At 39.4% G+C, this 24986-nt stretch overlaps 2 protein-coding genes across 3 annotated transcripts; one reads left to right on the forward strand and one right to left on the reverse strand.

The window, feature by feature from the left end:
• Positions 1–304: 304 nt before the first annotated feature.
• On the reverse strand, positions 305–18696 carry sez6l2 (seizure related 6 homolog (mouse)-like 2). The gene is made up of 19 exons (XM_004071506.4): positions 18465–18696; positions 17738–17818; positions 17441–17563; positions 17152–17361; positions 15168–15292; positions 14859–15051; positions 13414–13599; positions 13152–13335; positions 8147–8310; positions 7663–7857; positions 6900–7038; positions 5207–5403; positions 4934–5128; positions 2596–2790; positions 2312–2503; positions 2156–2194; positions 1931–2048; positions 1734–1845; positions 305–1626 (listed from the first exon to the last, which is right to left on the reverse strand). The coding sequence occupies exons 2-19, from the start codon at positions 17793–17795 to the stop codon at positions 1597–1599; spliced, it is 2655 nt and encodes an 884-aa protein (XP_004071554.1). The 5' UTR covers positions 17796–17818; positions 18465–18696; the 3' UTR covers positions 305–1596.
• asphd1 (aspartate beta-hydroxylase domain containing 1) lies at positions 18666–24780 on the forward strand. Of its 2 annotated transcripts, none has more exons than XM_004071505.5 (6): positions 18666–18799; positions 21671–22150; positions 22335–22541; positions 23120–23327; positions 23749–23862; positions 24015–24780. In XM_004071505.5, the coding sequence occupies exons 2-6, from the start codon at positions 21698–21700 to the stop codon at positions 24122–24124; spliced, it is 1092 nt and encodes a 363-aa protein (XP_004071553.2). In that variant the 5' UTR covers positions 18666–18799; positions 21671–21697; the 3' UTR covers positions 24125–24780. The 2 variants fall into 2 exon arrangements, with proteins under 2 accessions (XP_004071553.2, XP_020561044.1); XM_020705385.3 differs by having other exon boundaries at positions 18676–18789.
• Positions 24781–24986: the final 206 nt, after the last annotated feature.

Genomic DNA, 24986 nt, shown 5'->3' on the forward strand with positions numbered 1-24986 from the left:
GAGTATTGAATTGATATAAATATAGATAGTTAGATAGATAGATAGATAGATCGAGAGAGAAAGAGGTGTTATGATTATTATGAAGTGTGCATTGTGCTTCAGTTAACTTGGCTTCTGCTGAATCCCCTTCCAACATGCCTTGACTGTTTTGTATGTTCATTATCATTAGTTTGTCATTGTTGTTTAAGATTTATCTTAAATCATCTTTGTCATCTTTTCCCACTTTTGCTTTTGCATGTTGGAAATATCTGAATTGAAGGGCAATATATATACAGTGGAAATAAAAACACTAAAGACTACACCATTCAACAGAGACTTTATTTCCAGTTCAGCAAATGATTCACTGCCTTCAAGAGTCTATTTATATATGAAGCAAAGAAATGCTACCAATGGTTAAGAGAAGAAAGAATTCTAAAACGCAACAGTCTCCAGGATCCCCTCATTTGGCACAGTGAACAACCTTACATTCACTGTTGAAACAATCATTAATAGATAAATAAATAATCAAATAAATAAATACATAAATAAATACATAATGCATCACAGCAAGCAACCAGATTTTGGAGGTCTTCTTTTTTCATCAACATAGTGCATACAACATCAAATTTGATAACAATGAAAGCCGTCTGTAACTATAACGATGGGAAGGTTGAGCATTAAGCAATTTAATTTACAATCAGTGCATGCTCAAAGCGCAATGACATTCATGTCCTCACCTTTTCTTTTGCAGTATGTGGTGTGACGTATGATAACGGCAGAGAATAAATTAAGCACTGCGTCTGTAAACACTATTTTAACAACAGATGAAACACTTAGAGACATTAAATTATTTAACATTCTAATTTGGCACTGACTTTTCATTATCTGTATATAATGAAAAAAGTAACCTCCTGTCACCATGTTAAAGAGTATATATATATCATTTGAGGCTCATATATATTTATGATGATTTATATATATATATTAACCTCCGCCAATATGAAGTCCAATATTTACATTCAGTTTCCGTGACTGTTTTACACATATTGTGAAAAAACATGAAGAAAGAAAATCATTTTTTTTCCACAATTTTAAAGCAAAATATCATTAACAGTGAAACTGTGCAAAATTGAATAAAAGCCACTTATTTTATAGTCACCAGAAATAAACAGAAACATTCATTATGTTTTGTGTAGTAATGACAGTAACTTGCGATTGTTACAAATAAAACTATTACCATGCCTTTTTTAGAATTTTTGGCCTCATAATGACTTAAAATATTTTCCCCCTATCCTCCTACCCTTAGCTGTTCTTCCTCTGTATCTGCTTTTCCTTGTTTTACCAATTTCTTTACCTTTTTATAAGGCACCGGTCTTAGTAAACCACACAAAACCTGACCATCAAACAAAATTTACATTTTTTAGGTCTCCACATCTGATTAACGTAAAAAAAAGAAGCACTTTCATGACTTTTAGACCAGATATAAAGTGATGAGAGAACACAAGTGTAAAAAAACATGGACAATTAAAGGGAAATGAGGCCTTTTAATACAAAAATCGTTTCTTAGCAATTTACTCCCTGGTGTTTGTGTTTTTTTTTTCTCATCCTCAACATTTTTTAGATGGACACTTCATACTCCCGTGTATCCTGTAATTAACACAAACAGGGAGGGCAAGCGTCAGTTTTTAGCATAAAAAAGATTCAAATGGAGTGCTGGAATAGTAAAAATTCGAACAACAGACAGCCTTACTCACCCCGGCTTCATACAGAGGGTTGTTGAAATCTGATTCCACCGTAATTGGACTGTAGGAGTGTGTGTGGGAGAGAGACTTCCAGAAGCGTGGCTTCCATTCTAGTCTGCAAATGCTATCAAAGACAAAATACAACACATAGGAAGTGATGCAGCTGGGATCTGATTGATAAAAAAAACCTGATAAACCTGCACGCTTACTTTGAATAGTACATGTAAATTCCTCCGATCAGGAGGATGACCAGGATTATTGGCAAGATTATCGCCAAGGCAATGTTTTCGCTCAGCATCTGCGGGGACATCTCATAGGACTGGGACACTGCAAAGGGGCCAGAATGTTACATTTCACAGAGAACCTTTGGGTTTATTGCAGAAGCAAACACATTTTCTATGTTACAAAAAACCCAACAGAATTGAGCATATTACCATCTGACTTGTGATCATCCAAAAGCTCCTCATAGGCCACTGTGCAAAACAAAACATTTTCACTTTTTTATCTTTATTTTGAATCATCCAATGGCTAACTTAGCTGGTCTGAAATTGTAGTTCGACAGAAGATTTGATTTTAAGCCTCTTGATTACCTTTGCAGAAGGGTGGTGGGTTGTTCCACTGAGAAGGATGGCCAGGAACACATGTGATGATGACTTCCCCGATCAGCTCGTAGCCCTCATAACAGAAGAAACGCAGAGTTTCTCCAGCCTGGTAGTTGTGTTTGTACAAAGTCTGATAGCCATTGTCGGGGACTCCGGGGTTTGGGCACGGATCATATTTCACTGTTCAGAGCCAGGAAAAAACAAAGCCTCTGAATGTGCAAAAACAAGGGGGCTTTACAAAGAGAAGGGCTTGGAAAGAAAATGGGCCTTACAGACACACTTGGGGCTGCGGTCACTCCATTTGGGGGTTCCTGTGTCTCGTCCATGGCAGGAGATTTGGCTGGGACCTTCCAGTTGGTAGCCTTGGTTACAAGAAAAGCGCACCACCGTTCCGACCACAAAACCCGCTTCAGGACGCACGGAGCGCGCTCCATTTACCACCTCTCCTGGATCAAGACACTGTGGGACTGAGGAGGGCAAAAAGGGCACGTTAAACCAGAGAGAAACATTCCTCATACAATACAAACTTCTAAAATAGTTGTCTTTGTGAAATGCTATTCTAATATTTGTTACTGTGTTTAGATATTTTGGGTGGAATTTACAAATGATTTCAAAACTTTTAAACTCCCAAACCATTAATAATTATTTCAGAAATGTTTACAATCTTTCAAAACACAGCAATAGGCTGAAAATTAAATCTTTTCAAAGCCTGCCAATTTATGAAGAGGGATTCTGCAGTGACAGAACAAGTCTAGCATGTAGAACACATGCGTCAGACTCAAGGCCCGCGGGCCAAATGTGGCCCGCCATGTCATTTTATGTGGCCCGCGAGTAGGGTTGTGATGATGACCCTGTGATGATGATGAGGATTTTGTGTTGGGGGTGTTTATTACTGTTCTCAGTCACTCTGTAACACCAAACATGAACGCGCACTGTTAGATTTCGATGAATATCACTACATGTTTTGTTTGGGAACTATTTTGTGCAATGTTACGTGTCTGTATAAACAAAGGCGGAGCCTCCTGCCCCGCGTTCTTCATGGTTATCAGGCTCATGGCTACCAGAAAGGTGACAAAGTGTCTGCAGTCTGTTTATTACTGGGCTATTAATAATATTCTGAGACGATGTCTCTACCAGAGAGCACAGGTGAAACTTCGCGTGCAGCTAGAGAGCGGTCCGCTGCAGATAAATCAACACGCACCCGCAACACACGTGTGCGCACTCCCTCCTCCCAGTCCCACACACGACGCAGCGCGCTCACACAGTTGCAGTCAATCTACAACACCTATTTAGTTAGTTCATTAGTTAGATAGTAGAGAATACTACAATACTACATTGTAATTGTATTTATTTCTGATGCGGCCGCTGGGGGATTTTGTGTTTTTTTTTTGGGGGGAGGGCTGCAGTGATAAAAAATCTGACACGTCACAGCTCTACCCGCGAGAGCATAAAAGTTTTTAATTTCTTCAAAATAAAAATTGATGTGTATTTATTGATATCTAGGGGGAATTGGACTTGAAATATCGGATAAGGCAACTAAACATTAGGACTTAAACACTGTCCACATAACCTAACTTGACAGAATCAAATGTAAAAGGATTTATGCTAAAGTAACAAGCAAACATATGTTTCTATGCAACTGTAATTGTCACTTTAAAAAGTTATAATAAATAAAAAATGAGTTATTTAACATTAAGGAGTAGTTACATTTATTTTTCATTACATTTAGTTACATGGATAAGTTATGTCTGGCCCTTTGAGGATGGTAAATGGTAAATGGCGTATACTTATATAACCAACAAGCACAAAGCGCTTTACAGTCACAGACCCATTCACCCAGTCACACACACATTCACTCACACATTCAGACACTGGTGCCGGCTCCGCTGCCAAACACAGGCGCCCGCCTACCACCAGAGGAAGCCACTATGCTGATGTGGCCCTCGGTTAAAATGAGTTTGACACCCCTGATGTAGAATGTGTGTCACTCAAGTATGAACAAGCTTTTTGAAATATTTTTGGGTTGGATTTTGTTTGTTTTTTATCTCAGAAACAGCAGTCAAGGAACACAAGAGTGTTGGAGTTCAAATTGTGTTTCAAAGATGCCACACTCTGTGAAGCTTTTGTGCGACTGCTATACTCTGAAGTAAAGTGGAAATGGATAAAAATCATCACATTGCCGCTTACACAGATGCAGAGAAACGTCTTTCACTTTACATGTGTTCTCTGTTTTTTCCAGGATTGTTAGCATCCATTTCTGAATCTGTAATTTTGGGGTTCCCAGTAAAACCAGTTAACTATTCAGTCATACATTGAGACATTTGTGGTATGTTATGTTCTAAACTGGTCTTTTCTAAACAGTTTAAACCCTTTTATAGTCATTTTTTTCTGTTTCTGTTACAAAACCTGTTAGAATTTAGTTCCAAAAACAAAAGATTTTGGATGATGAGTAAACATTTCCAAAAAATAAATACATAAATTGTGATTTGCAACTATTTTTAAATTTAACTGATCCAAAGCAACGTCTATAGGAGCACTAGATCGACAGCATCAGAGAACAAAAAAAAGTCAAATCTTTCCCCTATAGCTGCGTCAAAATGACTTTCCCACCTTTGACACAAGTGGGTGGGCTGCTACTCCAAGACAGGTCCCACTGGCAGGTGATGATGTCCGAGCCGCTGATGTCGTACCCAGGTTGGCACTGATAGGTCAGCACGCTGCCCCTCACAGGGAAGGAGTGGGACGAGCTGCTCCAGCCGAACTCAATTTCGGGGAGGGTGGGGCAAGTGTCGTTAGGCTCCACTTCTGCGGAGGACAGAGTAGAAAGCGGTTAAACCAGGCTGCTCATACAAGCAAGACAAATGAAGGTTTAAGGGGATTTACCACGATACTGAATAAAGAACCCCCGATTCAGGACAGAAGCGGCGTCCTCTGGGTCGCTCTGGAACTGGATTGTGACCTCAGAGCCAGTAGAAACAACCTGGAAACGCTCTTTGGATCCCTGATATTGGCCAATCACGCGTGACATGACGTCCCGCCCATCAAAAACCGTCAGCACATCATTCTGGCTAATGTTTAAACTGAGCAAGAAGAAAACAGCTTGGGTTTTTATTTCAGATCATTTCTGACTTGTAAAATAAACAACTTATATACATTATTTTAACAAGATCACAGATGCAACAGATCGTGATGTTGAGCCTTACCCCTTTAAAAAATCTGTCAAACCTTTTATTTATATAGAACTCTCTTTAAAAATTTGTCAAAATACGTTTTTCTATCTGCTAAAACTACTTTGATATTTTTCTATTGTTCTGGTTCATGTCTGTGATTATTTTTTTTAACTATTTGTGATTCATGAAAAAGAGCAGAATACTGGTGTATTAATAAATAACATGGTTTGACAGATATGGACATTTTTCATTGAATTCAAAATTTTGGTTTTATTTTTTAAGAAATTCTTAGAAATTGTTCCCTCTTTGAATACTGAAGACTTTCCAGTTTTAATACCCTTCTATCAGGATAAGATTGCCTTTTATCTATTTAAAAGAAAAATTGATTGCAGTTCCTGTTACTGCCATGAAACTAAAACTAAATTTTCTTTGATGCCATAGAGTTTGGGTCAAGCCGATCAATTGGTGAAAATGATGAAGACGCACAAGAAAGGCTTTTCAATAGTCATATTTATATATATATATATATATATATATATATATATATATATATATATATATATATATATATATATATATATATATATATATATATATATATATATATATATATACACATTTACAATAAACACAGTCATGAAAAAGTTACAAGTAATCTCTTACACTTCTTTTAGTGAAGTAAAATTATAAAGCCTGTGCATCTGTATTCATTTATGCATCTATTTTTGCCAAAAATTGATTTAAAATTTGCATTTTAGATTCCCAAAAACCTGGAAGGGAAATCAAAAGTAATACTTCTAATGGAAATTATAAATAAAGAAAAAAATCAAATAAAAAAACAAGGTAATCATAAGTAGTTACGAAAAGATAGTTTATTCTATTTATGTTCAGGTAAAGATGATCAAATATAAATATTTTTATTATCATTGGCTTCACATATTGAAGGACTTTTGACTTTTTGTCTGTAGCTTTCAGTTTGTGACTTTAGAAGTTAGGATCATAGAAAGTATGAGGAAATACACTGTTTTTGTAGTATTTTTTTGGCACAGTAGTCCTATTAAATAAAAGGGACATTTGTTATTTTGCTTTCTGATGATTGTTAGAAATTAAACACAATATTTTGTCATGAGGCTTGAACTTAAAAAAATCATACCTTTGCTGATAAGAACATTTTTACTACGGTATTCTAGCAGGATTTTTATTACATATAAATTATAGGAGGTGAGGTTTAAAAAAACACTTTTTCATCAAAGATAGTGATGTTTTTTTTATAGTTTGAAGAAAAATATTCTACAACATCTTTCATTTTTTATAAAGTGGTAGAATCTGACCAAATGATGTGTATGAATAAAAGCATGTTCTTAAAAACAAACCTGATTTAAATTGAAAATAAAAGTAGTACTCACGTCCTGATATCCAGTTCAATGTGCTTCTCCTCATTACCATGGATCTGCCACACACAGTCCAGGCCCTTGGAGTAACTCTGGGGCCAATCAGGGGACAGGATGGGACCTGAGGGGTCGGACAGCTCCCCTCCACACAGAGCTATGGAGAAAAAACACAGACATCTTTTAGGGGACCGAATAGAAATAACAGTAAAGAGAATTACAGAAGAAAAAAGGCAGTTTCACTTGCCCTCTTTAGAAAAAAGTATGAGACAAAATATTTTTTAAAGTAATGTCGAAATCTGCAGTCAAATATTGATTGCAGGATAATGTTTGTGAGATTTTTAGATTGATTATTTGGATGGCGTTTCAACTTTTTTCACCCAGACTGAGACATCCAACTAAAATGCGTGACACTCAGTCTGCAGACAACCCCTCATTTGCCTTCCAAAATAACCACAGATGGTGCACGCTCCTTGTGGAATATCTTTTTTTCTGATTTTAGAGTGCTCACATGTCACTGTAATCCCTGATTCAACCCATGATTCCAAACCAAAAGAGAGTTTTTCATCAGTTGTGTTCCTGATGTTTTCAGTTTTTAAATTTTAGATAATGAGAGCAAGTTAAAGTCTATGAGCTTTAGGAAAAGGGATAAGTAAAGATGAATATTTATATTTTAAAAAACGAAACTAGGAAAAATGTGTTAGAACAAGACTAAGAATGATCAAATGTCTGGTTGGGCTGACATGCTCCTTTTTTAACAGGCTAACAGGCTAAACCTTACCTTTGCACACAGGTTCACTGTCATTCCAGTGTGGATTGTTGGGGTCCACGCACTCAATGGTTCCTGAACCAGGATCCATGATGAAACCTGGAGAGCAGCTGAAGGTGACAATGGTCCCCAGCTGGTAGCTAATGTCACTACTGGTAAAATTTCCGTTCGGCATGAAGGGCTCCCAGCAGTGCTCGTCGTCAAAAGCTATGAAGAAAAAGAGAAAAGGATATTGTGTGTGTGGTAAGTCACTGCTGTTCACCTTCTAAACACTTCATTTGAGAAAAAATATAAATATATAAAGAACCATATAACAATGTAAAACATTGACATCAATAATATCTTGTCCTGCAAAAATTCTGATTTTTCAAGCCAAAAACTCCCTGACCCGCTTTGCAGTAATGAGTTTAGATAGAGGTGCAGCTCTGGTATGTTCTCAGTTTTTCTTGCTGAGACTGGACCTCATGAGAGCAAAAGGACTGAGGCTGCTGCTCACCCTCATATCGCAGTGCCAGTAGCAGAGGGATGGCGGAGGAATCAGCTGTGAGCTCCAGGTACAGAGTGGAGCTCTCACTCAGAAGCCCACGCTCCGGAACGTCATCCAGATCCGAGTCAAAGAGGGGAGCCGACACAGAACTGTTACCGCTTCGCACAATCAACCTGAGAGGGACAGATCGGGAAGATAAAGAAATGCCAAAAGTGATTTGTGACATTGCAAATTAGAGTGAAATAAATAATTGTAGTATCACAAATGGAAATCAGATTCACAATGTTCATTTTTGATTTAGTAAAGTCAGTTTTTTTCCCCTTTGTGTGAAAACTGACCAACTGAGGATTTTTAGTCTTTTTTATTAAATACTTTTATCCACAAATGATCAAGTGAGCCTTTTATAAATAAGCATCTTCTTTCTCTTTCGGCTTTTCCCATCAGGGGTCGCCACAGCGAATCATCCTTTTCCACCTCACTCTATCATGGACATCTTCTACCCTAACATTAGCCAACTTCATGTCCTCTGTTAAGACATCCATGTATCTCCTCTTTGGCCGTCCTCTTGCCCTCCTGCCAGGCAGCTCCATCTCCAACATCCTTCTACCAATATATCCACTATCCCTCCTCTGAACATGTCCAAACCATCTCAGTCTGGCTTCTCTGACTTTGTCGCTAACACAGGCAACATGAGCCGTCCCTCTGATGTACTCGTTCCTTATCCTGTCTAACCTGGTCACTCCTAAGGAGAACCTCAACATCTTCATCTCCGCTACCTCCATCTCAGCCTCTTGTCTCTGTCTCACTGCTACCGTCTCTAACCCATAGAGCAGAGCTGGTCTCACCACTGTCTTGTACACCTTTCCTTTGAGTCTTGCTGGCACTCTTCTGTCACACAACACTCCTGACACTTTCCTCCAACCGCTCCAACCTGCCTGCACTCGCCTCTTCACCTCTTTTCCACACTCCCCATCACACTGAACTGTTGACCCCAAGTACTTAAACTCCTGCACCTTCTTCACCTCAGCCCCCTGTAACCTAACGCTTCTACCTTGATCCCTCTCGTTCAGACACATGTATTCTGTCTTACTACGACTGACCTTCATGCCTCTTCTTTCCAGAGCAAACCTCCACCTCTCTAGCTGTTCCTCCACCTGCTCTCTACTCTCACTGCAAATTACAATGTCATCCGCAAACATCATTGTCCAGGGAGATTCCTGTCTTACCTCATCTGTCAGCCTGTCCATCAGCATAGCAAACAAAAAAGGACTCAAAGCTGATCCTTGGTGTAGTCCCACCTCCACCTTGAACTCCTCTGTCTGACCTACAGCACATCTCACCACCGTCATACTTCTCTCATACATGTCCTGAACTACTCTGACATACTTCTCTGCCACTCCAGACGACCTCATACAGTACCACAGCTCCTCCCTCGGCACCCTGTCATACGCCTTCTCTAAATCTACGAACACACAATGCAGCTCCTTCTGACCTTCTCTGTACTTTTCCATCAACATTCTCAAAGCAAAAATGGCATCAGTGGTGCTCTTACGGGGCATGAAACCATACTGCTGCTCACAGATCTCCACCTTCTTCCTAAGCCTGGCTTCCACTACTCTTTCCCACAGCTTCATTGTGTGGCTCATCAACTTTATTCCTCTATAGTTGCTGCAGTTCTGCGTGTCACCCTTGTTCTTAAAGATCGGAACCAGAACGCTTCTCCTCCATTCCTCAGGCATCTTCTCACTCTCTAAAATCCTATTGAACAACCTTGTTAGAAATTCCACTGCTGCCTCTCCTAAGCACTTCCATACCTCCACAGGAACGTCATCAGGACCAACGGCCTTTCCGCTCTTCATCCTTTTCAGAGCCTTCCTAACCTCATCCTTTCCAATCTCTGCTACTTCCTGCTCCACAACAACCACATCTTCCTCCCTTCTTTCCCTGTCATTTTCCACGTTCATCAGCTCCTCAAAATACTCCTTCCATCTTTTCTGTACACTCTCCTGGGTTGTTAGCACCTTTCCATCTCTGTCCTTAATCACCCTTATCTGTTGCACGTCCTTCCCATCTCTGTCTCTCTGTCTGGCTAGCCTGTACAAGTCCTTCTCTCCTTCCTTTGTGTCTAACCTGTCATATAGCTCATCGTAAGCCTTCTGTTTGGCCTTTGCCACCTCTCTCTTCACTCTACGCTGCGCTTCCTTGTACTCCTGTCTACCTTCCTCAGTCCTTTCTACATCCCACTTCTTTTTAGCCAACCTCTTCCTCTGGACGCATTCCTGTACTTCCTCATTCCACCACCAAGTCTCTTTACCGTCTTTCCTCTTTCCAGATGACACACCTAGCACCTTCCTACCTGTTTCCCTGATAATTTCTGCTGTAGTTTCCCAGTCATCTGGAAGCTCATCCTGACCACCCAGACCCTGTCTCAACTTCTGCCTAAATTCCTCACAAGTTTCTTCATTCTGTAGCTTCCACCACTTGGTCTTCTTTTCTGTTTTCCCTCTCTTCTTCTTCCTGACCTCCAGAGTCATCTTACACACCACCATGCGGTGCTGTCTGGCTACACTCTCTCCTACCACCACTTTGCAGTCAATAACCTCTCTCAAATGACCTCGTCTACATAGGATGTAGTCCACCTGGGTACTCCTACCTCCACTTCTGTATGTCACTCTATGTTCCTCTCTCTTCTGGAAGTAAGTGTTGACTACAGCCATTTCCATCCTCTTCGCAAAGTCCACCACCATCTGTCCCTCCAGATTCCTTTCCTTCACACCAAACCTGCCCATCACCTCCTCATCACCTCTATTGCCCTCACCAACATGCCCATTAAAGTCTGCTCCAATAACAACTCTCTCTCCTCTGGGGAAACTCTGTATGACCTCATCCAACTCACTCCAGAATCTCTCCTTCACTTCTAACTCACAGCCAACCTGTGGCGCATACCCACTGACTACATTCACCATCACCCCTTCGATTTCTAACTTTAAGCTCATCATCCTGTCTGAGACTCTTTTCACCTCTAGAACACTGTTTACAAACTCCCCCTTCAGAATCACTCCTACCCCGTTTCTCTTCCTATCAACACCATGATAGAACAGTTTGTATCCTCCTCCAATACTACGTGCCTTGCTGCCCTTCCACCTTGTCTCCTGCACACACAGTACATCTACCTTCCTTCTCTCCATCATGTCTGCCAGCTCTCTGCCTTTCCCTGTCATTGTGCCAACGTTAAGAGTCCCTATTCTCAAACCTATGTTCCTGCCTTTTCCCTTCTCTCTCTGGCCACGGGCCCTTCTGCCTCCCCTCCTTCTTCGACCAACAGTAGTCAAATTTCCACCGACACCCTGTAGGTTAACAGCATCGGTGGCGGTCGTTGTTAACCCGGGCCTCGACCGATCCGGTATGTCTAAAGTGTTGTGGATGATTCGCATGGTTATTTTGGCAATTTTTACGCCGGATGCCCTTCCTGACGCAACCCTCTCTATTTATCCGGGCTTGGGACCGGCACAGAGGCAACTGGCTTGCAACCCCTGTGGCTAGATTCTTTTATAAATAAGCATATAAAAGGGTTATAAATAAGCATATAAACCCTTTTTGTAAAAAATTCCAATTTTTTTATTCTTTGCCCAAAACTGCAAGCGACAGGTGATCTGTCCAGAGTTCACCCTGCCTTCACCCAAAAGTTCCTGCAGTCCTGTGACCCCAAAAGGCATTCGGCAGGTTAAGAAGATGGATGGATGGATGGATGGATGGATGGATGGATGGATGGATGGATGGATAGATGGATGGATGGATAATTCTTTGAAAAATTCTGCTTTCCATTGTGGCTTATGAATGAGAAGCAAGAGACTCTGGCCCGGACAGGAAGTGTTTAAGCTTCTTAAATCCCCTAAGATGACAGAGTACAAGTAGAGGAGCTAGAGAAGGACAAAGTAAGTGTATGTTAGGCACGTTGGAATAGTTGGGGGGGAGGGGGGCTGTCTGGAAATGAGTGAGTCTTCAAGTAATTCTTCCAGTTTGAGAGGTCAGAACCGTGAAGGAGAACAGTGGAGGCTGAGGCAGGCAGCCAGATGTTCCCGAAAGGAGCGCAGAGATCATGAAAGAACCTGCACGACTGAGTCCACATGTGTGCAGCCTTGCCTGGATTTGACTGAGCAGCCATAGGTAGCCCGCAAAGGTTAATCAGTATTGGAGGAGGCTTTTATTTGTTGATCACACACCAGATGTTCTATGTGTTTTACATCATCTGTTGGGTTTCATCATGCATGCTGGGAAACCTGATAGACAAGAATTACGTTTTCATAAAGAGTTGTCTGTGTTCTGCTAAACCGTTTTGACCAATTAAAAAATATATTTTCAAATATTTTAAAGTGCAAACTCATAGCACTGTGAAAAAAATGCATTGTTATGAGAGAAGGACCCTAATATCTATTTTTTTGTAATCTTTGATATGATAGGGAGAACGTAAACTGGGATGGCCTGCAATCAGCTATAAATTAGAAAGCCAATTCCAGTCTGGGACCATCTGGAGAGAATTGATGGTGCAACAATCTGCACACCAGCCATGCAAAAAGGGGTCCAAGCAACAAACATATCACCTTAAGAGATTATTTGGTCTCTATATTACTTATATCAACAACATCAACAAGCATAAAAGTGGAAACAAAAACACATTTATTCAATTTTTAACTCTATTCATCAATTATTGCTATTTTAGATTTTTGTTTTATAAAATCTGAACAATGCTTATATGATGAATTCCTTGCAAACTATATATTTTTCCAAGTTTTTAATATGAACACTGCAAACATACTGTGGACTCTATGGTTTGTCCGTCCACCCAGCACTAGTGCAAAAACACAACATGGACCATCAGAAATCAGAAGTTTTATACAATCTGACATTGTTCTTTCATTGTTTAACTACAAAAACAATATCGATTATTTAGAATAAAAAAATAACATGTTCAGGTCACATGTAGTGTATAAAAGCATGTGGAAAACCAACATACTTATCATTGTCTTCATCGAGTGCAATCCTCTCAAAGTGCAGATGGAGTTTGTGCCCCTCTTTGGCCTCTATCAGCCAGTGGCAGGTCAGATTATTTCCGTTGCTATGGTTGCTGCTGGACGAAGGAGGTGGAGACAGAATTCGTCCAACGGTTGCGTTACGAATCCACCCTCCACAGGACACCACTGAGAAAAAAGAAACAACAACAAGCTTATTATTAGAGCTTAATAAAAAGTTAGGTAGAAGGAAATGATCCTACGGACCGACACACTGGGGCCCTGGAGTGCTCCAGTGTGGCTGAGTTGTGTTGACGCATGTGGCCACCTCATGACCACGGATCTGGAAGCCTCGGTCACAGTGGAAGTGGGCCTGTCCTCCAGGATGAATGTCAGTGACTGTTACTCCACCACCCTCAGGCGACATGGGGAATGGGCAGGACAGAAGAAACGCTGGTAATGAAATCAAGAGATTCCGATTTATTATGAGGTTTTTTTTAAGCATTCTTCATCATCTAAAGGCCTCCTTCACGAAGATACAGAAAAAAATCAGTCCATTTTACATTTATTATTATTTATGCCAACAGAAATTAGTTGTAAAGATAACTAAATGCACACAGAATGACACTGAAATGTATTTTACTAAAATAATAGGTAACGCTTTCTCTTACAGTACTGTACTTACACTGTACTTAAGTGGTATTTACATGGTACTTATTGTGTAACTACTGGGTACTTTCAGGGTACTTACATGGTACTTTTTATGGAACTTACTGGGTACTTACAGTGTGTTTACATGGTACTTTCTATGGGACTTCACTGGGTACTTACATGGTACTTTTTTGTGTTTACTCTGTACTTACATGGTACTTACCGTGTATTTATATGGTGCTATTTGGTTCATACCTATGTGGTACATACTGTGTACTTATAATATTCTTACTGGGTATTTACATGTTGCGCAAAGGTGTCTTTTTATGGTACTTACCACATATAAGAACAAGGTAAGTACAAATAAAGAACCTTGACCTTTAGGTCTGCACTCGCTGCATGTTTCATGGTATTTACCATGAATTTACCACAGATACTACCCCTTAAGTACACTGAAACTGTAATGTAAAAGAAAGTCAGCCCTATTTCCACTCTATTGCATGGTACTTTCAGCAGTAAATGCTGGGTATGTTCACGTATTACCTTCCTATACAGTGCACATACACACTTGGTCTTCTGACCTTACAAAATGAGACAATGCTAACTTGTTGGTAAAGGTCAAATAACTGCATTGTAAAAACATATTCCTACTTCTTGTAACATGAGGCAAATTTAAAGAGAAACAAGACAGCAGTGAAAACAACAATATTTAATATGCACTTCTGCAGCATAAAAAGGGTCAACATGTAAATACCCAGTAAGAATATTATCTTAAAGTACACTTAAAGTGCAAACTCATAGCACTGTGAAACTATCTTAAAATACACTATCACACTATCTTAAAATCTTAAGTACACTGTAAGTACTGTACTGTAAAAGAAAGCGTTACCTAATAATTCAGCTTTTTAATAATTAACCAAAAGTAAAAAAAAGACTAAATCAAGCAGCAATTTTTAAAAGGAAAAAAAAATCATGAAAGACTTGATGGTTTCCAGTGTAAGTTTGTTTCCATCTAAAAAAATCAGTTTGTGGAGCTTTTAAAATCAGAAGGGGTCATTTACCTTGATAATGGAGGCTGAATGTGCCGTGGTTGGACTGTCGCAGGCTGCGATAGTGAATGTACACCTGATTGGTTGTACTGCGAATCACCTGGCCTTCCTTCATCAGAGTTTCATTGGCTAATAGCTCCGGTCCTGAACCTCCACGGCCCATTATCATCAACGACTCTTCCTTTGAAAGGTTGGCCTTCCTCACCTTGAAGGAAAAGGAAAACAAGCCTGTTATGTGTTGCTAAGAGCCAATATTTTTGACTAAAATACGGGGTTAAAATAAAAAGCTGCTTCAACATTAAGAATTAGAGTTTAGTTTACCTTAATTTCCACACCATAGCCAGGATATACAGTAATGCTGTAGGTGCATTCCAGGGGAGATGAAGATGCATGATCAGGTGACTCAACAACATCCTCCATAGCTGACAGGCTTGCATTGCATTGCACTGTAAAAATAAAAACAGGCATATGAAGGATAGAAACTTGATTAAAAAGTAAAAAAAAAAAAAAAAAAGATTGAAACATTTTAAAAAATAAAAAATTGTTTTTTTTTATGTTGTTAAAAAATATTGTAGAAACAATACTAAAGGTTTACATTATGGTTAAAAATAACCTGAATTGACCCTTTTTATTGTCTTAGGCTTCTTGAGATTGAATTACAATTTTAGCAAGAATTTGTCTAGGCAGTATATTTACAACATTAAAAAAATATGGCTGGTGTAACCAAGTTTGTCCTTTTTAGGTAGGAAAGTATTAAGATTGACTAAATAATAGAGTTATTTAGATGTGACTGCAGTTTAAAGATAATCTGGACTAAATTCTAAAAAAACTGTTAATTTTGTTGCATGTCTGCATTCTGATTTTTGGTGAGGAAAAAAACTTACAAAGAAAATTGGATTCATTTTAAGACCTTAAAAAGATGCTTTTTTTTTTTTTTGGATAAAACGCCAAAACATGCCTATTAGAATAAAAACACGTTTATTCTATTAAGAAGCCCGTGACTGTCTTTCAGTTAAAAAGAAACCCAAATGGCGTTAAATCATCTTGATGTATTACAGGTTATTTGATCCTATCCAAAATTAAAGAAGGTATAAACAAAAACTGAGTTCATCCTTTTTGTGATTCTGAAACACTGAACTTCTTCTGAGGTGCAGAACTGTTGTTATGGCGACTAAATGTGACCGAGACGCAACTTTCTGAAGGAAAAGCAAAAATAAAAATAGGTTAAAAATCACAGCTGCAACAAAGAAAGAATTTAGACATAGCACACACTAACACCAAGAGATCTTTGTTCATCTCTTCTAATTCAGCTGACCCCCCCACCCCCACCCAATTCTCATCTCCTTTGCAGCTGCAAACCTCTCATCACTCCTCACTAAGAGCTGCACATGCATGGAAATGCTATAACGGTGTCTAATTCAAGAGCATTTCTAAGAATCATTTGTACAGGATACTCTGTCACTGTGAATTAGTATGCTGGTGATGAGGCACCATATTGATTGACTGATCCGCCACAGGCAGACAGCGAGGATGCTGATATTTTAGGTTTCACGTGGCTGCTCTTAACTGCAGACAATTCTTTTTGTAATTATAAACTTTTATCAGTTTACAATAAAATCTCGAAAAACGTGCACATTTTTATGTCTCAAATTTGTCCAGACTGGAATTTCAACTACATGTTTTCTCTATGTTTTTTTTTTAAATAAAATGATAACTTACTAAAAGGATAAATTACATTTAAAAACACAATCATTTATTTGTAGTACTGCCGACTTAATGCAAAAATGCGAAAACTAGAAAGATTTTTTTCAACATGATTGATACCAGACATGCATAATGTATATTGCAAGAATTCACAATTTTTGGGAATTGGAATTCATTTATTTCAAGCAATTAAAAACAAAACAAAAACCACACAAAAAACAAACAAAAAAAATACTGATACATCAAACCTGATTAAGATATTAAGTCATAAACTGATTGGAAAATACTGAATTTCATTTTGGAAATTGCAGAATTTTAACAATAAATAGCTGTCCCATATTGGATGCGTGAAATTTGTAATTTAAAGCTAAAAATAAGGGTTTAATTGAATTTTGAAAAATTAAATACATTTGAAATATAAATGTAATCACAACCTTGTTCATCCTAATAGAATCAATAAAGTTATTTATCAGTAATTACTAGGTCTATATTTTATTTTGCCTCCTGCTTATAGTCTTTCAAAGACAACAGTTGAAAGACAGCTTTCTCCCCAACAAACAATTTCAGATGGAATGGGCTTTAGTGAAATGTCAGTCAGTACCTGGCATGTGCATGGTGGTTATGGTGGTTGTGGTTATCAGAGTGGTGGTTGTCTCCTCCTCCAGCAGAGATATTGGATTCCTTGATCCTGGCTGGCCAGCGGTGGAAGAAGAGCTTATTGAAGTGGTGAGAAATCCAGGAGATAGGGGTGTCGCTGTAGACTCTGTTTGCTTGAACTCAGGCACGGCCTGTGTTGGATTGGTGGTAGTACCTGCAAAGCGGAGGAGTTGATGACCAGTTTTGAAACACATTTCGACCTTCTAAACCACTTAGGGACTTTTTTTCTGTACCTGCAGACGCCTGTCCTAAGTACTTCTTACTTTGCAGAGCTGCATGGATAAGGTCTTCGGGCGGGTACGAGTCCCGGGCTGGTGTGGGTGGGATGTCCGGCTCAGGGGTCATGAAACTCATGCCTGAAAAGATTGTTTACCATCATGAAAGTTTGACATCAATTACCTTCACAGAATGTTTTTTTTGTGCAATTGAAACATCCAGCTTAACAGCTGGTGACAACACTGAAACTAATTTAGATTAGAGAACTTCATAACCATTATTTAATCACTGAGGGGGCTTACATGCACATTTACCTGAAACAAGCTGGACCATGGAGACGAGCAGCATCACAGCAAAACGTGTGTATCCCATGGTTTTGCATGAAACTGGATGACCTAACAGGTTGAAATGGAGCAGATCGGTTAGCGGCTGTCATATCATCTCGCCTGTAGACAGCCCTGTGTGTCTCTGTGGTGTTAATTAAAGGCCTGTAGCTGCTGCAAGAAGAGGCGTGGATGCAGGAGTGCAATTGGACAATAATTTATCAGTCACAGCAAATTCTCTGGGGCTGAGCAAATGTTGACATGACGCAGGCCTCCAATCTACAAAAAACAAAATCACCTCTTAGGTAACAAAGCTCACAGCAGATGATATGGATTCATTTTGAAGCTTTATTATGCCTAAAGGGGCCCGTTTTTAGTCTTTTAGGAAAAATACGGCCCTCGTGCATTTTCTCACCCCCCGGTGCAAAGAGGGAGGTATAGAAAATGCGCTATTATTCCAGCCTTCCCCGAATCCCGCGCTGCTCCCAACCTGTTATTTGGGAATTTATTCAATCATGTCGCTGTTATTCTGCGCGATGCAAAAATCGACCTTGTGTTTGACGGAAGACAATAAATAAATAAAAAAGATGTGAGGCGGCATCACTCGCACCTCCTCCAGCCCTCCTTGTGCGGAGGACGATTTTTGACATCAACCATCGCCACCGTCAAAGCGACAATCACAACAGCAGCAAATGAAAGGCGCCAGTGAGTCTCCTACCTGTCCTCCTCTGCAGCCCACAAATCCCGTCTTTTTTCTACTTCAGCTGGTATGCTGTTGCTTTAGGCCAGAAACACGGCTGTGCTTTGAGCTGGTGAGATGCCCCTGTAAGCTGGTTACTGCGCGGTTGACGCATTCGGCTGTGATGTGAGGGCATTTGTGTTGAAGTTTCAGGTGCGCCCTAGCGGCCGCGCGCCGAAACTGCAGGCGGCGCGCTTGGAAAAGCCCCACATTTTTTTTTAAAGCCCCACATTTTGTCTGAGATCGTTGAAGGGAGCTGTCCACCAAGCACGGTGCTGAAGCGCGTCCGACACAGCGCCTCACGGTGCGTCAAGGTAATCGAACAGAAAGATGCCGCACTGAGTGGGGTGAATGTGCTTGCGTCGTCAAAGGGTTGCATGTGCTGGAAACCCTGCATGACAAACATTTAACACCAGGATCTCCTGGAATGGAGGATGTCTGAGCTAACAAGGACTGCACGAGCCAGCTGAGCTGTAGGGGGTGGTGCAGAGCAAAAACATAAAAAAAACAGCTGAAGCCTCTGCAAGAGAATAAACCTATTGAACAATTCAACCTGCTTAGGTCGGTGCTGTCTCCATGAACATCATTATTTCGTAACGAAACAATCAGGAACCATTTCTGCTCAAATGGGCTCATTGGGGAGGTGTGTTCCCTTCCAAAACACACTTGTTTATACACACATCATGCATAAAACAAAAAAAAATAAATTAACATAAGCCATATGAATGTATACCATATGACCTGCAATAGAACATCTGCTTTCACTTGCATTTACAACCTTATATATTTGTTTTTGAGGCAGATGTCAATTGTTAAAATTTAATTTGCAACCTTTATTCGTACAAATTGAGGGAAAAAAGCTCAACAAGTGATATTTATTTAAATCAAAAAGTAACAAAATCTCCAACAGGGTTGCAACATGGTGCCAAAAAATGCACTCACATATAAATACAAATAACTTGGATATTTTTCAAATTTATCCAAATTGAACAACCATAGGGATTGTAATAAACTCTTTTTTTTGTAGAAAAAAAAGGGGGGGGGGGTCAACAACACATCTCAAATCATGGAGAGATACAAAAGTAAAACATGGCCTTTTAATGTGTGTCAAAGTATCAGTAAAACAAAATGCAAGCGGAAAACATAATCCTAATGCTAATAAGTCCCATCTGTCTGCATCTGCACAAAAGTGATTCTGGGAATTACAGCCCCATTGGGGTTAAAGGTAAAAGCTGCACCACTCTTGGTTGCATGTAACCTTTGAGCTGTAAAGCCCAGTATTCCATGAGAATCCCTCATCAATAAAACTGCAAAGACTGTGTGGTACTTTGTAAAACCAGTGTTACTCCAATTAGTCTAACAGTGACCACAAACTGCATTAAGCAAAGACTAAGCAATATATAAAGTCTGTGCAGAAACTCTGCCAACTTCTCTGGGAACAAATAGAGAGGGAGACATTGAGAGGGTAGTGAGATGAGTCCATAATTTAGATTCATTTGGCCAAAGGAAAAAAGTAATCTCAACAAGAAGCTTAGTCAATTTCTGAGTTTAAAGTTAAAGTTGGTTAGCATATGAGTGAAGGAGCGAGCAATTGAAAATAGCGTGTAAGAGTGTTTTGTTCATACCCTTGTAAAAGTTATCTGTTCACCAATTTACATGATGGCATTTGTTAAAGAAGTTTAAAAATCCACCCTCTGTACGTGATGGATCAGTAATCGCACCAATACATGGCCAAAATCCTCTTTGGGTAAAAAACCCCAGAGAATGTTAAGTTTTTTAAGTCAGCATGTTTATATGATTCCTGTTAAAATTCCAGCATTGTGGCACAGTAATGTCCTCTATGATCCTCTTTTGATCGATTGTAAAATGGTCCAAATGTTATTACAATTATGATAATAATGTTTTTAGCCAAAATCAAAAAACCTGTGTTGTTTTCTAGAACATAGTTTCTGCAAAGGGGAATTTGTTCATTAGAAATCCCCCTCTGAGTTGACGGAACAACTGTTGCTGCGAAATAAGCCTTCCCATCGTACCTTTGTTTACAATCTCTCCCACTAGCTTACAGCCCCCCAAAACACCTACCTAACATTAATTGTATGGAATGTTGGAGCTAACCAGCCGTACAGTTTTGAGTCAGATACCAGCTCAAAAAAGGAAAACGACACAGATTTATGGATTTGGGCTAAAAACAGTATAATCATAATGAAAAGAGCACTGGGGATGCTTTTTTTTTCTTCTAACAGATCAAAAGATCATCAGAGTGAGAAAATAAAACTGCTTGCATCACCAAAGGAAAAAAGGAAAAAAAAAGTCTTAGCAGAGAGAAAACAAAAAAGTTTTTTTTTCAACAATGTGACAGTTAGTTAAAATATAATTCAGCTTCTGAAATATTAAAAACCTTGTTAAAGGTTTTTAAACTGTGAATATGTTTCACAGGAACTAAAACGTTTAAAACCAAACTGTAGTCTATAAAAAGCATCCTTGCCTGAGATTTTCAGTTCAGAGCAAAAGAAATGCCATCTTCAACACTTCGTGCTCCTGCAACACTGCGGCAATTACTATCCTCATTTACAAATTTTGATTTTCAACCAATAACATAAATATCTTTCAATCTTTTTGTGTTTGTTGCAAAAATGTAAAAATTGAAATTCATGAAAATGACCACATTTCATGACCACATTTTCTAAAACTTGTAAAATAGTTTGTTTTTTTGGCGGGTTGTTCAGAAAAAAACAAAACAAAAATGTTTCCGTTGCATGGTGGGTAAAAAAAAAGTCCAAACCTTTTTCTTTGATAAAGAACTGGGATGAAGCTCAGATTAGCTGCTGCAACTAAAAGTGGTATACAGAAAACTTCACATTGGCTTTTTGAACACAATTTGAAAAAAATTACCAATGGACAATTTATCGTTTCAAGAAAAAAATGTCATCACAGGATGACATTTGGTTCAAATGAAGCAAAAGTCAGTGGTTCTCTGCTGGATGAACATTCAACTTATAATATTGCACAATTTTCCTCCCATTGCATACTGGGAAAAGCTTCATAGAGCAAAAAACCTGATGAGTTTTTATGACTGAAACAGAAAGGATTTAAACTTTTATAAATATGACACATGTGGTAGCAGCTGGACTGCAGATGTAACAGCATATTCATTATATCTCAAAATGTGCTTTTTTTCCTTTTAGGTGTGCACTTTCTGCCAAATGTAAAAGATGTACTGGACGATGAACACACTGCCACTTCCTCAGTACGTTGAGCTGGGCGTCCATTCACTCAGTGGCCTTCTGTGGACTCTTCTGCTCCTGTTTCTGTGGCACTGTTATCGGATTGGGAGCGATTTGTCCCTCCCAGGCCACACACACGCTGGGAAGCTCAAATCAAATTCAAGGCGGTCCATGATCTCCCGCAGCGTTAGCTGCATCAAGACAAAAGGAAGCACCAGATCCAAACAGTCCCGGAGTGATCAGATCGGTCCTTTTATTTCCATGGAAAGAGTAAAGGATGATGAGCAGGGGCAGGGATATCTCACCCCAGTGCTGAGTCACTCATTGTTTCCTGCTCAGACAACTGCAGAAGCCAAGAAGCTGTATAAGGCACTGCAAGAATATGCCAAACGTTACAGTTGGGTGGGAATGGGTCGCATTCATAAAGGCCTCCGAGAGCAGGTGAATGTTCACAAGCTGGTTTTAGCAACAAGGATGATGTTATTTGAACGTTTACTCTAAAATTCAAATATTGGAAGTTCATTTAAGATTTAACTTTTTATTTGGAGAAAATTATTTTAGCTGAAGCAAGGAAATTGTAAAAAAACAACACCAACAACAATGCTTTGTTTTTTTCTAACTTTAGATCAAACAGAATGATCTACCTGCGATCCAGAAGCCTCATCTCTTCTTCCTGCCAGACGTCCCAAGTGTTCCTTTTTTCCCACGTGACGCTCATCGGCACGACATCGAGCTTCTGGAAGCCAACTATCCTGTCATTTTGGCGGAGTTCCAGGCTGTTTATCAGCGCGGCATCGACTCAAAAACAGGCTGGACCTGCGTGGGGCCAAAGGTACTCGAGGACCCCTTCAAAGCGGGACAGTTTGAAAAAGCAGTCAAGATTAACATGAACACTCACATGAATTCTCTAAAAAACAACCAAAAAAATTCCCTCCTGACTATACTGATATAATGTGTTTTGTAATATTTCTGCATTTTACATGTAAAAGTAGTGAGGAACGGCATCGCCTCACAGTGAGAAGGCCCTGGTTTGATTCCTGGCTGGGACTTTCAAGTGTGTAGTTTGCATGTTTTCCCCATGTATGGGTGGGATTTCGCCGGGCACTCCGGCTTCCTCCCACCGTCCAAAAACATGGCGTATAGGTTGATTGGTGTCTCAATATTGCCCTGAGTGTGAATGTGAGTGTGTGGTCCTGCAACAGACTGGTGGCCTATCCAGGATGTACTTGTCTTCACTGAAAAGTAACTGGGATAGCCTCAAGCAGCCCTGTGACCCCAAAGGGGTCACAGTTCAGGCACAGGGCAGTTCAGAAAGTGGATGGATCATATAGTAGGAAGTCTTGGAAAATTAAAATCAGAAAAAAAATGTAAAAATAAAAAATACAAATAAAATGTTTCTTTTGATTTCAGGGCCAGGCGGTGTTCCCTTTGTACAATGCCGGTGTGTACATGGCTGGAAACTGTCGTTCCTGTCCCTGCACTTACCGCACTCTTCTGTCCTTGCGAACATTCATAAACAGCAACTCTTTGGGATCGGCGGGATTCTGGCTGCTGGGGCCCGGAGCCTCACTGGCGGGCTCCTACGGTCCCACCAACACACGTCTACGCTGTCATCTCGGTGGGTAAAGCGCCTTTCCAAGATTCATTTCCTCACCTTAAAAAAAGAGTTCAAACATGTCAGACTTGCAGTGTCCCCCCGTTGGCCTTTTAAGTCCCCTCAGATTTTTTTATACATGCTTGCGTAACATTGACCAACATTTTGCGATGCATTTCAAAGAAATGAAGGTTTTTATCAAAGAGATATAAAAAGGGACATGTGTTATGAGAACAAAATCTCCTCTCAAAGTTATGTAAATCATTAGAGATGCATTTGTAACAGGTTGGGGTTAATTTCCCCCATGTTAGTTTTGTTCTCTGACCCATCTGGCTATAATCCCTTCTGAAACAAACACCAGACTGTGCTATTTCATAAAAAAAAGAAAGCGATTCTTTGTTTTCTTTTATTTCAAAAATCTACTGATTGAAACTTCCTCTTGCAGGTCTCCAGACCCCACCTTTGTGTGAGTTGGTGGTGGGTGGGGAGCCTCAGTGCTGGTCAGAGGGACACTGTCTTCTGGTTGATGACTCTTTTCTTCACACCATCTCACACAAGGGTGAGTGAGTTTTTTTTAGAATTAAAACAAACAAAAACCTATCATTGCCTTAAAAGTCTTTAATGTTTTTTAAAATGAAGCGTGAGTTGAGCCTTTATTTTTTTTTTAAAGTTTATTTATTCAGTTTTCTTTTCTCTATTCTTGCCCTAAAGGTCCTCCAGAATCTGGACCCAGAGTCATTCTGAGTGTGGATCTCTGGCATCCAAATGTGGCTGCGGCGGAGAGGCAGGCTTTTGACTACATGTTCAACCCTGATCTCTGAATCCTTTTAGCTGTGTGCAACAAGCAGGGATGCCTTAAACTCAGCCCTGTTTGTCCTGGCTCATTTATCTCATTCCAATCTTCAAAACACTGTGTGAAAAAGTTCAAATACAAGCCATCAGTCACACATTCAAGACTTGTTGAATGCTTGGTTTACCATTAAAGGCTGTACGTTGCTTTCAGATGTGCAACATCCAGTGCCAGGACCAGTGCAAGAAAAAAAACCTCTTTGCAGTTGTAAATAGCAGCATCCTTCTCTATTACAGACCATGCATGCGACTGTCTTGCATGACCATCAAAAGCATGTGCTCATATGTACTTTCAGGAAGCAAAGGCCATGGGAGTGCTTAAGGCGCTCTTATTTTGAAATGAGGAGAGATTATCAATGTTTACCACTCAAAACTGTGAGAAAATTCAAAAAATACATGGTTGGTGATTCTAATTTATTTTTGTTATTGCCAAATAGATTACTGTGTTTCTTCTGTATCTTCTAACAATCATTTGTGAATGCTGGAATGATTCGTGTAGATATCAGATCTTATATTTACTCCTTTCAAATTATTTTCTCTTGTGATTTTGTTTGCAAAAAAACAATTGTCAGTGTTTCTATTTCTTTATGTTTTTACGCATAAAAAATAAATCTTCAAACAGGAAAAATATTCAAGAACTCATTATTTTGAATAAAAATATGACAATTTTTAAGAATTTTTTTAAGACTTTTAGAAATAATTTTTTTTTTAAACAGCTACAACAGTGGAATTGCTTTGCAGTATTATGGTATAAAACAATTTATTCTTAATTTATTTACAACTTTTAGTTAAAAGAAGTATATAATTTTTTTTATGAGCCATAAATGGTTTGCT

This window comes from Oryzias latipes, chromosome 8 (assembly GCF_053564925.1).
Source record: "Oryzias latipes strain Hd-rR chromosome 8, Olatipes_Hd-rR_3.1".
Classification (NCBI taxonomy): domain Eukaryota; kingdom Metazoa; phylum Chordata; class Actinopteri; order Beloniformes; family Adrianichthyidae; genus Oryzias; species Oryzias latipes.

Excerpts from the sequence above, each read along its gene's own strand:
- sez6l2 (XM_004071506.4), bottom strand. The coding sequence starts at position 17,795 with ATGGGATACACACGTTTTGCTGTGATGCTGCTCGTCTCCATGGTCCAG. Across the intron at positions 17,564-17,737 it reads CATGGTCCAGCTTGTTTCAG|GCATGAGTTTCATGACCCCT; the intron begins GTAAATGTGCAT and ends CAATCTTTTCAG. Across the intron at positions 17,362-17,440 it reads CTTAGGACAGGCGTCTGCAG|GTACTACCACCAATCCAACA; the intron begins GTACAGAAAAAA and ends TCCGCTTTGCAG.
- asphd1 (XM_004071505.5), top strand. The coding sequence starts at position 21,698 with ATGTACTGGACGATGAACACACTGCCACTTCCTCAGTACGTTGAGCTG. Across the intron at positions 22,542-23,119 it reads GGACCTGCGTGGGGCCAAAG|GGCCAGGCGGTGTTCCCTTT; the intron begins GTACTCGAGGAC and ends TTTTGATTTCAG. Across the intron at positions 23,328-23,748 it reads ACGTCTACGCTGTCATCTCG|GTCTCCAGACCCCACCTTTG; the intron begins GTGGGTAAAGCG and ends TTCCTCTTGCAG.